A 15,522-nucleotide genomic window follows, 5' to 3' on the forward strand; every position below is an offset into this window, starting at 1 on the left:
TCTCATGCTTTGCACTAACCCACAGCTTTTAACGCCTGCACCACTCTTCACTTGTTTTCTAGCATTCATTTTTCCTACCATAAAAGTGCAATTTCTGTAGTGCTCTATGTAGCAGAAGTAGAACCATCTACAGTAGCTGTAATTGTAACAAATTTATCGTAGAAAGTCTTTTGCCATGTTTTATTCTCTAAAAGTGTAACTTGTGTGTTTTGTTTACATACCATAGCTCTTGTTTCCTGTAGCTCGCTTTGCATCTCTGACATGCTCACCGGCCATCCACCTCACCCTTCTCTTGCAGATCCACTACCTCATGATTCTCTCAGCAAACTGGGCCTACCTTAAGGATGCCAGTCAAATGCATGCCTACCAAGACATCAAAATGAAGGAGGAACGGGAGCTGCAGGACATCACCTCGCGCTCCAAGGAATGCCTCAATTCCTACACATAAGGATGTCGCACGCTTACAGGAAACAAAGCAAAACAGACAAACAAACAAAAAAAAAAAATAATGCATCCATGCAGATACGCTTACGAACACTATGGCCAAACACTACAGGCCCTCTTTCTGGACCAACACTCCGCTAGTATGACCTGCTAACTCTGAGCAGTACTAACCTGGCTCCTAACAAACTAATCCATAAGAGCTGCTTTCTGCACTAACTCACCAAGAAGTGTTTCAGGAGTGCTACATCTTTTCCTTTTCTGTGTTTTGTAGGGAAATGCAGTGTAGTTCTGACATTCATACTGTTGATTGTGATGTTTTCTAGCCCTTTCTGCAACCAGTCTCTGCTGGTGAATGTTTAAGACGTTGCACTATTCTCACACGGCGAATAACAGTTTGTTTTTTGCTGTCTGTTATGCTCCTTCTTTTGACCCTTTGTTGCAAAGTTTCAGCTTGATGACATGTTCTCTTGTTGGATTTCAAATAAAAAACAAAAAAATGCTGATGATTTGTACAGTGAGGAAGGCCTTATGTCCAATTTCAGTAAGTGTTTTCAAACTCAGTCTTGCGTTGCTGAAATCGTAGCATTAAGAACATAAAACGGAGGCAGTTACACGAGCTCTGTAGATGGGGCTCACAAAATTAATGCACGCAAATTTTGCTGGGTAACCATCTTGGTTGCTAATCATTTAAGTGTGAATTAGTTTGGATTGTAGTTCCATTAGCATGTTCAGAACAACAATCGCCTACATTAACACTACCTCAGGTGTGCACTAGAACTCAGACATTAAAAATTTAATTTTGATCAGAAATGGGATGTATTTGGAGCAACATAACCATTCACTCAACCTGATTAAATCTGCTTCATGGAGTTAATTAGAATTATTTCTTGTACTTACTACATAAATGGTGCAAAGTATAATCTGAATACATATAACATCTATAAACGTTGGTTCATTTGAGTTAAATTTAATGAAAAAACCTGTTTCCAATGATGTGATGCTAAGATCTTCCTCAGTAAATAGTTGTGTACTGTACATCAGTACAAAACACACGTTTACCGATTTCTGCTTAAGCTCCTGTAACATAAATAAAACTGTCCCACATTAACACTGCATTTGAAAGCAGTCAGAGTTTAAGTTTTAAGCGATGTAAATATGCTACGATTCACTTTTTTGGTGTCAAGATTTTAAAAACTGAAACGTCGTATTGATGATTTTCTTAAATTGCATTTCTTTTAAATGTGCAATTTTTTGATATAATTACTCATGTAATCTTTTTTTTTGCTTTTAGTGAAGTTACAGGGATTATTTGACGTCCTGTTGCATGAAAACCATGTATGTTTCTGCAGAGACACGTGTGATGTACAGTTAGGTATGCTGACATCAGTAGTAGGCAGTGTTTGCCCTTTTTAACTGAATTAATGTTACTTCCTTTTACATAGCTAACCTAGTTATCAATATTTTTAGACTATTGTTTTTTTATTTTAGATTTTTTTTCTTTTTGCATGTTAGTACAGATGTTTTCTACAAATGTCCAGGGTCTCCTTAAGATTTCCTAAAAAAAATAATAATAATTCAGTTAAACATTTTTAAAAAAAGTAAATATAGCCAAAGTGTTGAAGCCAATGCTGTCCAATGTGTACAACGGTATCCTGTGAAATTAAAGTGTTTCTTTCATGGTAACTAGAAAGCTGCACAGCGGCAAAGAGGAGAAATGTGTCGCATGCAACGCCTTGCGAAATAATTTATACCACTTGAACTTTACCACATATTGTGATGTAAAAACCACAAACCTCATTGTACGTTATTCATATAGAATACGACCAACACATAACGACAATGACTTTCTTCTTGCCACTTTTCCATAAAGGCCAGATTTGTAAAGTACACAGCTAATCATTATCCTGCCAAAAGATTTTTCCACCTAAGCTGTGGCTCTCTGCAGCTCCTCCACAGGTACCATGGGCTTCCTGTCTCGTTTCTGAATACCACTTTCCTTGCCCGTCCTGTCAACATGTATGGAGGCTTGTGTCTTGGTATAATGCAGAGAATAATCAACCCACTTCTTCCATTTCATAGCAAACCATTACTTTGTTGGTCTGTCACATAAAATCTCAATGAAAGACAAAATTTGTAGTTGCAACAGGGCCAAATGTGGAAAGGTCGAAGAGGTACGGATTCTTTTGCAAGGCATACTAGTACATCACAATAATGTACATGACCTTTGATTGTTTGTGTTCCATACTGAATGAACCAAAAAAAAAAAAAGGAAATGTTTATGAATCACCAGGAGGACATCAATCAATCAATCAACTAATCAATGAGCACCATGTCTGACTGGAAACACAGCTCAACTGGCCTGATGACTGTTTTTATGAAAATAAAGAAAACAAAGTTATGCATGTTGTAAAGTGTTTTTTTTTTTATTAGAGCAGTTTGAAAAAGTTGCATATTTCACATTTTTAATAAGTGCAAATGGGTCTAAAAAAACTAAAATCAAAATGTAGGTTAAAAAGGTGACGAGGCTGAAACTCTTTACAGAACTTCGACTCAGCTCTTGAGGCGGCTCACCAGAACTCGTCGTCTTCATCCTTTAGCGAGAATGCTGCAATGCTGAGGAAAACAAACCCAGTTAATAACTGAAGCCCTCAAGGGACAGAAAAAAGCACAGCTCATCAGAGGAAGATATTTTTAAATGAACTTGAAGCAATTCCAGTGCCAATAACATTACTGACATATCAGGAGATGGGAAACCACAAAAGCAATGAATTATTGGGATTACATCACGTGGTCTTGCTCTTGTATTAAAGGTTTCTGAAGTAACGTCATACCTTTTGAATTATTATATATGCAATATAGTAATACGCCTACAAATCAAGACGGCAGCTTTATTTGTGTTACCTTTCATCTTTTTCCTCAAATAAACTCTTGTCCTCTGGGCTCATCTGTCTTTCTTCCTCTCTTACAGGCTTCTAGAAATGCACAAAAAAAGCCAAACGTGAGGTTAAGTAAACTGTACAAGTTGAACATAAAACTTTAACACACAGATTGAACTGACCTGCTCATTCTGCTTCTCTCTTGCTTCCAGAACCATCTTCATGTATTTCTCCAGTGGATTTTCTGCTTTCGGCTCTTCCCTGATCTGCTCGTCGTCTTCTCCTTTCTTAATGTCAGCTGCTGCTTCTTCCGTTTCTTCTCCTTCCTTTCCCAGTTGCACCACCTCTTCCAAAAGCTGGTTAGACAGAGAAGCGGTCACTGCTGATGTCAGATCAACGTCTTTTAAGCATCGCCACGCTGGATTCACCGTTACCGTCTCCTTCTCCAGACGTTCCAACTCCTGCTCCTCTCGCTCCATAGTATCTTCTAGCTCCCTCTGCCTTCGCTCTCGCTTCTCTTTCCGCTCCATTTCCCACCTCTGCTCCTCGTCTTCTTCTTCCTTTTTGACAGAGTCACCTGATGTCTCTTGAACTTCTAGAGAAAAGCGGAGTGACATAAATTCAGGATGCCGGAAAATGAGCCAAACGTGGCAGACTGGTAGCAGTAAGAATGATGGCCTTCAACATAAATATAAAATGCATATCGTCGTGGGTCAACCGAGATCAAGGGTCATTACTGGACGGGTTGACTCACCAGGATGGCTGTGCAAGTCTGCTGGGTCTTCTGGGAGGTCCTGGGGCTGGGGGGTGGCGGGCCCTTCGGGGGCCTCCTCAGAGAGAGGGACAGCAGTGTCCAGGAGAAGCTCTGGAATGTGGCCGGGCTCTGGAGGGAGACGCAGCACAAAGGGATCTTTTATGCTCCACCATAATGCAACAGAGCCAGAGAACCGGCACAGAATACATAATCAGCTGTCCTTCATCTTCACCATTGTGCGGGGCGGCTGAAAGGACATGCTGGGGGCCAAATTCATAGCCATTAAAAAACAGGAAAAAAAAAAAAAACTGTCTGAACCATCAAAGTTGTACATGACACCTGCTGCAAATAACACGACAGCAGATCATTTGGAAATTTCAGCGGAAACATTTTCTACTGGAAGGTTGAAGATACGCAGCAAAACTGTATAACGTCAGAGTATAAGTAGCTTGTCCCCCCCACTGTCACATAAAAACCATAATTTTCCTTATTGGATGTTATGTGAAAGCAGTACGTAATTATGAAATGGAAGGAAAATCATTGATGAGTTTTGAGATGTTTTCAAACAAAAATCTGGGAAGGGGACACGAGTCAACGTCGTCTCCTTTTCAAAGCCATTTCTTTTATCCAACAATGGTTTCCTTGTCTCCATGTTTCTATAAATACAAACTATTTTGAAAACAATGCATCTTCTCCTTCCACTTCACAGTTACACACAAATGTGACATAAAATCAATATAACTCTTGATGTGTGTGGTTCAGCATTGAAATCCATCCATCCATCCATCCATTTTCTTGCACCCTTTTTCCCTCAGTGGGGTCGGGAGGGTTGCTGGTGCCCATCTCCAGCCAACGTTTCGGGCGAGAGGCGGGGTCACCCTGGACAGGTCGCCAGTCTGTCGCAGGGCAACACAGAGACACACAGGACACACAACCATGCACACACACACTCATACCTAGGGGCAATTTGGAGAGGCCAATTAACCTGACAGTCATGTTTTTGGACTGTGGGAGGAAACCGGAGTACCTGGAGAAAACCCACGCATACACAGGGAGAACATGCAAACTCCATGCAGAAAGACCCCAGGCCGGGAATCGAACCCAGAACCTTCTTGCTGCAAGGCAACAGCTCTACCAACTGCGCCACTGTGCAGCCCTCCAGCACTGAAATGTGGCACAAATTCCTTGTCAAAGAACTGTCTGTGTATGATTCTGTCTGTTCGGACGGAGTGCGAGGTTTCCAATTTTAAGTGCTCAGAGCTGCGACGTGCTTCTGTGGCACATCTTTTCCACATGTTTGTCAGTCAGAACCCTACAGAGATTTTAAGTGCTAACACATGTGAAAAGAAAAAAAAAATCCATCGCAAATTAAGTTCAGCTCGCTTCTAAATGAGGAGCATGTAGGGAGATTAAAGAACTAAAACCATTCTTTCCTCCATCATAAAAACAAAATACTGGCTTTAACAACATGCACCTCCACATGACTGCTAATATTCTAGAACACCTTGCAAATCTCCCGTCAGATCTTCAAGGTTTATCTCCTCCGGATGCGGGGAAGACTCCAAGCTGGAAAGCACAGACTGCGCTTTTGGAGGACTTGAAAGAAACAAGGGCAAACGAGACATCATTAAAATGCACGACCGTGAAGTAAAGCGTGAAATGTTGGTCCTCGTCCTAGCAGCAGCAGATGGTACCTGGAGTGGTCCCGTGCTGTGCTCCTGAGCTGGGGGCTGTGAGGTGGACTGAGCTCAGGAGAAAAGTCACCTGCGTTTGCGGCGACGGTGACGACCGAGGCGCAGAAGAGCCGTGTGTCAGACGGCGGCGGCTGGGAGAGCGCCGTCGCTGACACCGCTGGTTCTGAGGGGGAGCAAGGACTTACATTGAGAAACAAGGCTAAAAGAGGAACAATATAAACTTGGAGTAGTTGTGTGTGGCGTTCTTTGACAAATGAAAAAGCTACCTTCTGCATTCTGCTTCTGATGTCGCCTTCTGGAAGAGGATTGTGGCGTCCCAGACGGCTGTTTGGCTGAAACGGAGCTTTCATCCTGACTTTGTCCGTCTCTTACAAATACAGGTTCAGACAAAGAATGGCGACTCTGTTCAGTGACAAATGGGGCCTGAGGCTGGTCGTAGACTTCTGAAGGAGGCATGATGTTTCCGGTGTCGTGGGATACCAGTGTGGGGGATTGGATACTTTGAGGAGTGAGTTGTTTGAGTAAAGTCTTTGGTCTGTGGGTTGAATAGTTGTGTGAAGGCTGAGAGTCTTTTTTCCTCAAAGGGGAGCTGGGGTAATGTGAAAAATAGGTTTGCTGTGGGGAAAGAGGCCTATGAGAGGCAATGGAGTGCACTGCCCTCTGCTGGTAGTTTCTGTAAGCTTCCTCTAAGCTCTCAGCCTCCCTCTGCAGTTTCTGGATGCGAGCTTTGGCTTCTGCCACGAGCTCCACGTCAGAGTCTGGAGAATCGCTCCGAGGGAACTTGTGCCTTCGAAGTGGCTCACCTGCTTCAAAGACATCATGGTGACTCACCCTGGACCTCAGCACAGCTCTGTCCACGTAGATGTCGGGTGGAACCAGCGAGTCGGCGCTGAACTCCAGAACGGAGCGATCGACGAGAGAGGGCTTCGGGTTACGCAGCACTTCATTTTCCAGAGCTGTCGTTATCGATCGAGTCGCACAGAAGGAAATGAAAGAGGAAAAGAAAACAGAGAGGCGAGGAGGGGGGGTTCAACACTAAAACAGAAGACCACCACCAGAAAAACAAGCACCTACATCTAAAACTGAGTTACTACCATTAGACAGCGGCTTTCTTTCTTGGTTTCATTTTGTTACAATGCCAACAAAACTCTTCAGATGCCTTTGAACATTTTCCCATTTCAACATTTTTTTGGGGGGTATTTTACAGACCAGCTCAAAGTAGCACATAACTATGAAGTGGATTTAGTGGAATGATTTGGTTTTCTAACGTGCTTACAAACAAACGAATCTGAGGAGACTTTGTCCCCTTTACTCTGATGTGTGTAATTTAATCTTTGTACAAATCCAGCAGTTTTGTCAAGACTTCATGGTTACATAGTTAGAGACGTTCAAATTTAGTAGAGGCGTCCCCCAACAGTCTTCAAGCTGTAATTACAGTAAATAGCGCTTCTAGATGAAATAGACACAGGGGAGCTGAATTCAAAAGTGTCCTTCCACTTTGCTTTTTCGTTCAAACTTTGTTGTATTTTATCCAATAAAATCCCAATAAAGCACAATGAAGTTTGCAGCATGACAAAACGAGGCATGAATAGTTTTGCAAGACACTTTTTAAACGATGGGGAAAATATTTGACACCTGACAAATATTTTCACTCAGAAAAAAAGAAAGCAAATCTGTCTATTCAGAGCTGAAACTTGCCACAGAGTCTAACATGCATAACTGACCAAACCTGACATGACACAAAGACCAAGCTAACACAAACTATAAGTTGCACCACGTGCTACCTTGCTGTGTTTGGTGAAGCTGTGTTTTGATCTCCTCGACATGCTTGGTCATCCACTCTGCCCTCTCCTCACACTCTGTCAGCTGAGCTTTAAGCTGAGCACATCGTTCCACCTGCAGAGAGAAAAAAACAAAACAAAAAAATTACAAATCACCATCTTGCAAAGTTTTGCAAGACGGTACCAGAGGCACAAAAGCATTATTTTCCTATGTGACCATAGGGAAAAATTTAGGTCGCATAGTTTCCCACAGTCTTCCAAGTAATCTGGTGGGACCGGACTGACCTCACTCCGAAGCTGCGTTTGCAGAACCTGTTTCTGGTTTTCAAACTCTGCGTCGTCCAGAGTACGAGCGTTCTGCAGTCGGTGAAGCTCCGTCTGCAAGGCCAGTTCTTCCTTAGATGGTTTGATCATTTCTAAGAAAGGGGGTTTACAAAACGTATTTAGTTAATGTATGCAAAAGCATTCATGCCCCTTACATTTGTTAACCATTTTACCAAAGATAGCGCACAATTACCGAGGCAGCTGGTTGCACTGGATTGTATTTAGAAGTCACACAGTAAGGATATGTAATTACAGTAAATAATTCATTCAAATGCATGCCACACATTTCAGATCATTACTTGTAAATGAATGAAAGAGAGGGAGAGAAAAATCATCATGCTCCCACTTTCAATTGGCTTATCACGTATCCGAAAGAAGTACTTTGAAGTTATAAGCTGCAATGTACAAATAAAAAAGGGAGGGAGGGTTAATTAAAGATATACGAGTATTTTGAAAAGGCACTATAGAATTTCTTTTTAACTAAATATGTCCAATTTCTACCACACTCAGAGTTTCTACTGAACTCAGGCTACTGTGTTTGTGTTACCGACAGAGAAGTAAACCAACACATTTTTTCCACTTATTAAACAGGGTGAATTCGGTCTCCCTCAGAGAGAAGAAACGTTTTTTGTTTGCTGCTGGTAAACAGAGCTTTCTGTCTCCGCTTACATTTTAATGGCTTTCCTTCACAGACAGTCTGCAAAGCTACAGGTCAGCCAAAGAGGCCCCACACTGGAAGACCAGGCTCACTCAATTAGACTCAGGCTGAGGCAGAGAGACCGACTGAGCGTTTCACAGCGCACCGAAGCTCATACTGAGCTGACTGTTGGGGGACGCCTCTACTGAGCCACAGACACTCGGTATAAGAGAGAAACTAGATTAATGGGTGAAGAAAAACCTGCATACATCACTTTAACAGAATGTGTATTTGCACCTTGTTTATGTTATCTGAGTAACAGCTGATATGGATATGAAGGAAACAGAAGCCGTTTCATATTCATTAGAAATGCGGCGGTCTCCCTTCACCTGCACGGAGCCGCTGGTTCTCTCCTTGTGCTTCTTCCAGCTGTTTCTTCAGCAGCTGCAGCTGTCCCAGCAGCTCCGTTTTCTCCAGTTTCAAGCGGGAATAGTCGCTCGTGCTCTCCAGTCGTTCTTTTAATAGCTCCTTCTGTTGAGTCAGCAGCGATATCTGCTGCTGTGCGGTTTCTAGCTCAACCTGGGAAAACAAACAATGAAGTGGAATATGAAAACAGAACTTAGAAAAGACTTCAATAAACCACCCTGTGGCAGTCAATCTTCTCCAATAAAGTGTAGTAGGAATAACCAAAATATTTCAAATTAAATATTAGTTGAATAAACTAACACCTGAAGTCTTTTCAGCTCTGTGCACGCTCTGTTGTGCTCTTCTAGTCTGGCATCAATCAAATCAGACTCCTTTTGGATTCGAGCCGTTTCCACTGGAAAAAAAAACCCCATTGTGAACATTGTGAAAATTAATTCATCATCAAGCTGGTAATTTTTTTTCCTGCAGGAAGTGAAAGGCTTGCCTTTGTTTCGGTTCTCACTTTCTGTGAGTTTTTCTGTTCTTCTAAGAAATTCCTCCTTCAGCTCAAGCTGGTAACTGGAATTATAGAAAGCAGGAGATCAATCGGTGACAAAGATGAATGAAAATCGGTTTAGCACATAGTCAAGTCAGTGATTCCTGACACTATAATAGAAAAGCCACATTTCTTCTATCCCAGATTTGTAAAAAAAAATTGATGAGATAGCGGTACATTTACAGTATCGCTTCAGAATTTCACAAAACTATTATTTATTTCATAGATTTCTGTGTAAGTTGTTAGATTACAATTTCAGCATAATTTAATTTTAGCTGATAAAGCTCAAGGTGAGTGATGGTTCATATAAGGTAACAATATTACCTCAAGTCAACCCAACAGTGACATCATCTGATAGCAATACTAAACTTGAGAAAATACTAACTTAAATTTAGGAGCTCTCTTTTGTTGGACTTTAAGTGACCTAAACAAAGCCAGATTGTTTTTTTTTTGTTTTTTTAAATAATAATAATAATAAAAAAAAAAAACCTTGAAAGCTCATTCTTCAGTTTCTGGTCGTATGTGTCCTCCATTGTCCTTACACCCAGTTCTCTCCTCCTCAACAACTCTTCAGTAGCTCTCATCTTCTCTGCGTAAATTTCACAGGACCTGACATTGACATTTAATAAAACAATGAATCAGAGATTAAAAAGGAATTAGTAAAAAAAAAAAAAAAAAAAAAAAGGTCTTTAAAAATATCTTACTTACTTTTCAAAAGCCTCCATTCTCATCCTCAACTCATTTTCCCTGCTGCGCAGCGTTTCGATTTCTTTCAGCAGTGACTGTCTCTGCATGTAGACATTTTTTTCTTCAATCTAAGAATAACACAGTTGTTAAAGAATGTTTACACTAATAGTCAAAAGAATTAAACAAAGTCTGCAGATTTGGAAATATTTAAGAATATTAAAAGTTTTGATATCTAAAGTCAATAACTTAGAAGTCAAGGTTTCAAAAGTCAGCAATCATTCTCTTTTAACAAGAGAAAGGCATCTTGCTATATTGATGACATTCTTGTTGTCTACTCAGATAAATCTGTGGGCATTTCCTTTTTATCTCCCCTCCCACAAACCCCAATGTGCACATTTAGCTCACTGAGTATTATTCTAATATCTATTTTTGTCAACACTGGAGTTTCTGGTCTATGCAGAATACTGTTTCACAATTATCTTAGCCCGACATTATCACTGGTGAAAAAATATTAACCAAGCTTATATTAATATTAATATATTTAATATTTAATTTAATTTTAATATTAACCAACCATACGAATGCATGGCCAAGCATTTTAGGTATTTGAAGAGAAAGTGCAGAGAAAAACAAGTTATTATAAGTATCTTACCTCTTGCTGTTTTTGCAGCCTCTCGATGGCATTTTTCTCTCGGTCCATCAGTGCCTTTGCCCTCATTTCATAAGTCCTCTCCAGTTCTTGCTTCAGCTTTTCAAGTTCCTGATTAAACTTGGCTTTTTCATCCATTCTGACCTTTGCGATTTCTACGTCTTTGAAATGTTTCAGCTGAAAGAAATGACGCAATGCAACAGCATAAATGATATAAAAACAAAAACAACCCAGGGGATTAAATGTCATTCTGCATGTTCATATGTGTAAACCTTTGTGTTCATTTCTGCTTCCTTCTGTGCTTCAATCTCTTTTTTATATGCAGCCAGCTTTGACTGGAGTGGAAACATTTTGTCTTCACCTAAACTGGAGTTCTCGTATTGTCTATCAATCATTTTCATCTTTTCAACTGGGAACAGAAAGGAAAATAACTGTGATCAACACTAAATGATAAGTACTTGAAAACAATGAAAAAGGCAGTTCCGTATACAAGTTCATCCTACCGAGGGACTCTCCATAACTTGCTAAGTTGGTTGTCTGAGTGTCGACATCATTACGGAGGTTGTGTGTTGAATGGTGTGTCAGGTTTGTTAAAAGACTGAACAGGAGCCCTGCAAGACACAACGTTTATGCCGACGAGAAGACTTGGGTGCAGAAGAAGTTTGAATGGAAGACAAAGTAACTGAACGTACCTTTATCATCGTCTTCTTTATTTAGCTGTTTAAAATTGATAATGTTAATATTACAAAACAGCTTCATTATTAATTTGATTACATCTTACATTTACTGTGAGTTGAATTGCATTAATAATCACCATAGATGTGAAAAAAGCTGACGAAGGGTTAAATTTAAGGATCTGAAGAAGGTCTTCTTTCTTGAGAATCTGCCAGAATTGAGCAGAATTGTCATTACAGCAACAAAATTCAGTATACTGTACCACATAATTGTAAAATGATGCAACATTTAAAAAACATAAATAAATAAAATAACAAAGTGTAACTTGCATTTGTACTCAGCCCTCTGGTGTCAATACTTATTTTGCTGCAAGGTAAATCTGATCGAAAGGATAGCAACCTAAAATATCAAGAACTCTTTTTATGAAGTCAGTTTGTTGCATTGGATTTTATGCTGAATGCAAAGGCAAGGAAGATGTCAGAGTTTTATTTGTAAATAACTAAAAACCACATGGAATACATTGGTGGTTGTGAATCATACAATTAAAACTGCAGAAGGGAACCAGTCATACACACCTGGTCCTTACACACACCACTCTCGGGGCAGAATACAGACAGTGTGTACTCATACCCTAAAGTACGGAGATGATCGGCTACTATAGTGTTGCAAGCTGAAAGTAAAAGAGTATCGGATGTCCCGTGTGGGGGTCTGAGAGCTGGAGTTTGTCCCTTGGAATGTGGACTCTTCAACTCCTGGATGAGCTGATTCCGCAGCTGCACCTGGATCAGAACCAAAGAGGAACAAGGCGCATTAGTGAATAAAGTGACCACTACGAAGACGATGTTATGTGGCCTCTCTGAGGTTAATGTTACTTACTTTTAGTGTGTCAAGCACTCCGTTTTTTTTAAATGTTTGATAGAGTCTTTTCCTCAGCTCTTCTGGGGATAACGCATCCTCCTTGGACGAGGACATAACGATTACAAAAGAATAAGAAAATCCCTCAATATCGACAATTTCTCAGCTTGTAGAAGACTAGTTTATCTATCCTGAAACCCTAATTCCCGAACAGACGAAGGAGAAATATATTTGTTTTTCAGTTGCTGTACAAATCAAAACAATCGACCCGCTCCCTTTAAAGATGTTAACTCAAAACATTTAAATTCGCCAACGGAAATTCTGCAGCAGGCAGGCGCACATCTATGACGCAATTGATATAAATCCTTTAAATTTTTTAAATAGCTCTCGATATATCACATTTATCCGTGAAGAATTTTACACAGACCTAATTTAGTAATGTAATTTCAAAAATAGTATGCTCCAAAAAATTCCAAAACAGACAAAATAAATTTAAATGGGTAGCTAACGTTTTTTTTTTCAATGTCGTCATCATTTTGCGACTACGCTTTCACATCTTCAGGAAGTGAGTTTAACGGGTAAAGAAAAACTGGGTTATTACTTTAAAATATACGTCTTCAATTTTCCTTTGGACTTTAATTTGGATCCTGTTTACTTTGATAGCGAAGTAAGAATCTCTTGCGTTGTCTTAGTTCAAATGTATACATGTCATTTCGTATGTCTCGAAAGATCATTTATTTGATTTTGTTTGTTTTTCATTAACTACAGGGCATCTCTTGATTTGCTAAGAAGATAACTATACAATGTCGGGAAGCTTTTACTTTGTTATGGTCGGTCATCATGACAATCCTGTGTTTGAGATGGAGTTTTTACCAACCGGGAAACCTGAATCAAAGGTAGTAAGTGCACTCATCCCTTAAAAATTATGCTGACTTCCTTAAACAGAAATATTTTTAATAAGACTCGCTAAATTATATTATAAATAGTAAATTCAGACAATTTTGTTAAGTATCAAAATGACGGTACCTGGCTGTGACGTTTGTTCTGGACAATTCAACTGAAAAACATACAAATCTGATATGGAAAACTTGTAAAACATGCAGTAACCGAGTTGGACAAATGTTAACATTCTGGGATTAACATATTAGTTACCAAGTGAACAGAAAAAGATATTCGAAATATACCATTGTCCAGCTGCTGCTGCGGAGATTGACTTGGCGTGAAATACCGAAAAAAATTAGCAATAACTTCCCGAGATGCGTTTGAAAGTAAATATGCAAAACAAAGTCCAACTGTTTTTCTTCCTTTTTTTTTTAGTATTTTTTGGTCTGCCTTTTAGGTGTACTAAAACATTGCTCCAACCCTGAAACTTAAAACAAACATCTTATGTGATGGTTGTGATATGGAATCCGTATTGTTGTTGTTTTTGTACATTAATCTCTCTTTGCATCAAGCAGACATTGGATGCCACCAACTGTTCAAGTGTCTAACAGTTTGTATTTCAAAACGCTGCAGCTTTCAGAAAACTGAACAGAAAGTTCCACAATTTTTGTTGCTTATTTTCATTATTAAACATCCTATTTAATAGTTTATTAAACATTGTAACCTACAAGCTCTGCGTCTAGAAGATGCACAACAGAATAGAATTGTCATAACTTGTCTTAATCATTGTTTTCTTTTTTGTACAGTACAAGGTTCTTCCTACAAGTTATAAACATAGATACAGCTCTGCATGCTTTGCAGTTGAGCTAACCCTTCCAACAGACCCTCATAAAGCTGATTGCTACGTTTTCATACTTTTCAAGATTCATTAGAACTTTTTGTATTTATGATCCTCATTTACAAGATGTTGTTGCCCTGCGACAGACTGGCGACCTGTCCAGGGTGAACCCCGCCTCTCGCCCGGAACGTTAGCTGGAGATAGGCACCAGCACCTCTCTCGACCCCACTAGGGGATAAGGGTGTAAAGAAAATGGATGGATGGATGGATTTACAAGACGTGTTTCATTGACCACAGGACGACCATCGTCACCTCAACCAGTTCATCGCACACGCTGCCCTAGACTTGGTGGACGAGAACATGTGGCTGTCCAACAGCATGTACCTAAAAACTGTGGACAAGTTCAACGAGTGGTTTGTCTCAGCCTTCGTCACAGCAGGACATATCCTTTTGTGAATTATCGTTTTTTTTTTCTAAGTTTAATATTTAAACACAGTTTTTAGTGTAGCTGGTAAATGGTTTTGGACAATTTTCTACTCAGAAATGCAAAATGTCCATCTTTTTCCAGTCAGTGGACACAACATATCGAAGTGGTACCAGGCATGTTGATAACCACCATATTAAACAACATAATTGTTTCTTTTACCTTTTTTATATCATATTTGCCTTGGTTTATTTTCTTTAATTAAATGCCATACAAATAAGATTCATCATGCTGCACGACGTTCGACAAGAAGATGGAATCAAGAACTTTTTTAACGATGTGTATGATTTGTACATTAAGGTGAGTTGTGTTCTGTGTGACTCTATTAACCCTAATTTGGTAGACTGACTGTCTTACATTTACGTTTTATCTTACAGTTTGCAATGAATCCGTTCTATGAAATCAACGCCCCGATTCGCTCGACGGCATTTGAGAGGAAAGTCCAGTTTCTTGGAAAGAAACATCTCCTAAGTTAATCCACACCAAGATCTGAATGCATTCTTCTAATTGTATATATAAAATTCAAAAAATGCTTGTCTGTTCTTTTTCTGTAGCATTAAATAAAAAGTATGGTTAAAATAAATTTGTATAAAATGATAGTGATTTTATTTTAAATGTGAGATTTTTTTTCTACTTTACGCTGGGATAACTTTTACTATATGCATTATCAGAGCAAAATCAAAACAACACAAACAAATTAATCTCCCCAGGAAGAGTTTTTAGTTTAATCTCATTAAACTTGTAAGCAGTTAATCTTCATGCTACCAACAGGCTGATCAAACCAAGCCGAGTCTCATTTTAAATACCTATCTGATAACGTCCAACAGTGACTACATACATTTAAAATTTGCCTTTAATGTCTCTAAAAAGAAATTAAGTCAAAAATGGAAATTATATAACACATATGTAATTATTTCAGTATTTAATTATTTCGTAGTGCTAAGTTGCAGCACATCCTGAATGTATTTTATCAGTACACTT

General features: G+C 39.4%; 3 protein-coding genes across 8 annotated transcripts in view; 2 read left to right on the plus strand and 1 right to left on the minus strand.

Annotated features, from left to right (window-relative positions):
- Positions 1–2,842, plus strand: part of gpm6bb (glycoprotein M6Bb) — a 37,142-nt gene extending 34,300 nt beyond the window's left edge. The window contains exon 7 of the mRNA XM_008400648.2: positions 299–2,842. Coding sequence (XP_008398870.1) covers positions 299–448 — 150 coding nt within the window. The 3' untranslated portion in view covers positions 449–2,842. The remainder of the gene's footprint in view (positions 1–298) is intronic.
- On the minus strand, positions 1,867–14,218 carry ofd1 (OFD1 centriole and centriolar satellite protein). 5 transcript variants are annotated; one of them, XM_008400619.2, is made up of 23 exons: positions 13,522–14,218; positions 12,359–12,439; positions 12,058–12,261; positions 11,622–11,690; positions 11,500–11,524; positions 11,311–11,418; positions 11,080–11,216; positions 10,811–10,984; positions 10,180–10,286; positions 9,961–10,080; positions 9,421–9,494; positions 9,239–9,330; positions 8,900–9,089; positions 7,835–7,965; positions 7,553–7,664; positions 6,035–6,724; positions 5,769–5,931; positions 5,579–5,670; positions 4,075–4,203; positions 3,749–3,915; positions 3,503–3,676; positions 3,346–3,416; positions 1,867–3,057 (listed from the first exon to the last, which is right to left on the minus strand). In XM_008400619.2, the coding sequence occupies exons 1-23, from the start codon at positions 13,522–13,524 to the stop codon at positions 3,012–3,014; spliced, it is 3,159 nt and encodes a 1,052-aa protein (XP_008398841.1). In that variant the 5' UTR covers positions 13,525–14,218; the 3' UTR covers positions 1,867–3,011. The 5 variants fall into 5 exon arrangements, with proteins under 5 accessions (XP_008398841.1, XP_008398822.1, XP_017157455.1 ...); XM_008400600.2 differs by lacking the exon at positions 13,522–14,218 and having other exon boundaries at positions 3,749–3,912; positions 12,359–12,820; XM_017301966.1 differs by lacking the exon at positions 13,522–14,218 and having other exon boundaries at positions 3,755–3,912; positions 12,359–12,818.
- On the plus strand, positions 12,848–15,120 carry trappc2 (trafficking protein particle complex subunit 2). 2 transcript variants are annotated; one of them, XM_008400637.1, is made up of 5 exons: positions 12,848–12,915; positions 13,106–13,233; positions 14,355–14,499; positions 14,756–14,841; positions 14,919–15,120. In XM_008400637.1, the coding sequence occupies exons 2-5, from the start codon at positions 13,141–13,143 to the stop codon at positions 15,015–15,017; spliced, it is 423 nt and encodes a 140-aa protein (XP_008398859.1). In that variant the 5' UTR covers positions 12,848–12,915; positions 13,106–13,140; the 3' UTR covers positions 15,018–15,120. The 2 variants fall into 2 exon arrangements, with proteins under 2 accessions (XP_008398859.1, XP_008398851.1); XM_008400629.2 differs by having other exon boundaries at positions 12,865–13,004.
- Positions 15,121–15,522: the final 402 nt, after the last annotated feature.

The sequence above is a fragment of the Poecilia reticulata genome, linkage group LG2, assembly GCF_000633615.1.
Source record: "Poecilia reticulata strain Guanapo linkage group LG2, Guppy_female_1.0+MT, whole genome shotgun sequence".
In the NCBI taxonomy this organism is placed as follows: domain Eukaryota; kingdom Metazoa; phylum Chordata; class Actinopteri; order Cyprinodontiformes; family Poeciliidae; genus Poecilia; species Poecilia reticulata.

Excerpts from the sequence above, each read along its gene's own strand:
- ofd1 (XM_008400594.2), bottom strand. The coding sequence starts at position 12,454 with ATGTCCTCGTCCAAGGAGGATGCGTTATCCCCAGAAGAGCTGAGGAAA. Across the intron at positions 9,331-9,420 it reads AAGTGAGAACCGAAACAAAG|TGGAAACGGCTCGAATCCAA; the intron begins GCAAGCCTTTCA and ends TTTTTTTTCCAG. Across the intron at positions 5,671-5,768 it reads ACAGCACGGGACCACTCCAG|TCCTCCAAAAGCGCAGTCTG; the intron begins GTACCATCTGCT and ends GTTTCTTTCAAG.
- trappc2 (XM_008400637.1), top strand. The coding sequence starts at position 13,141 with ATGTCGGGAAGCTTTTACTTTGTTATGGTCGGTCATCATGACAATCCT. Across the intron at positions 13,234-14,354 it reads CCGGGAAACCTGAATCAAAG|GACGACCATCGTCACCTCAA; the intron begins GTAGTAAGTGCA and ends CATTGACCACAG. Across the intron at positions 14,500-14,755 it reads AGCCTTCGTCACAGCAGGAC|AAATAAGATTCATCATGCTG; the intron begins ATATCCTTTTGT and ends TAAATGCCATAC.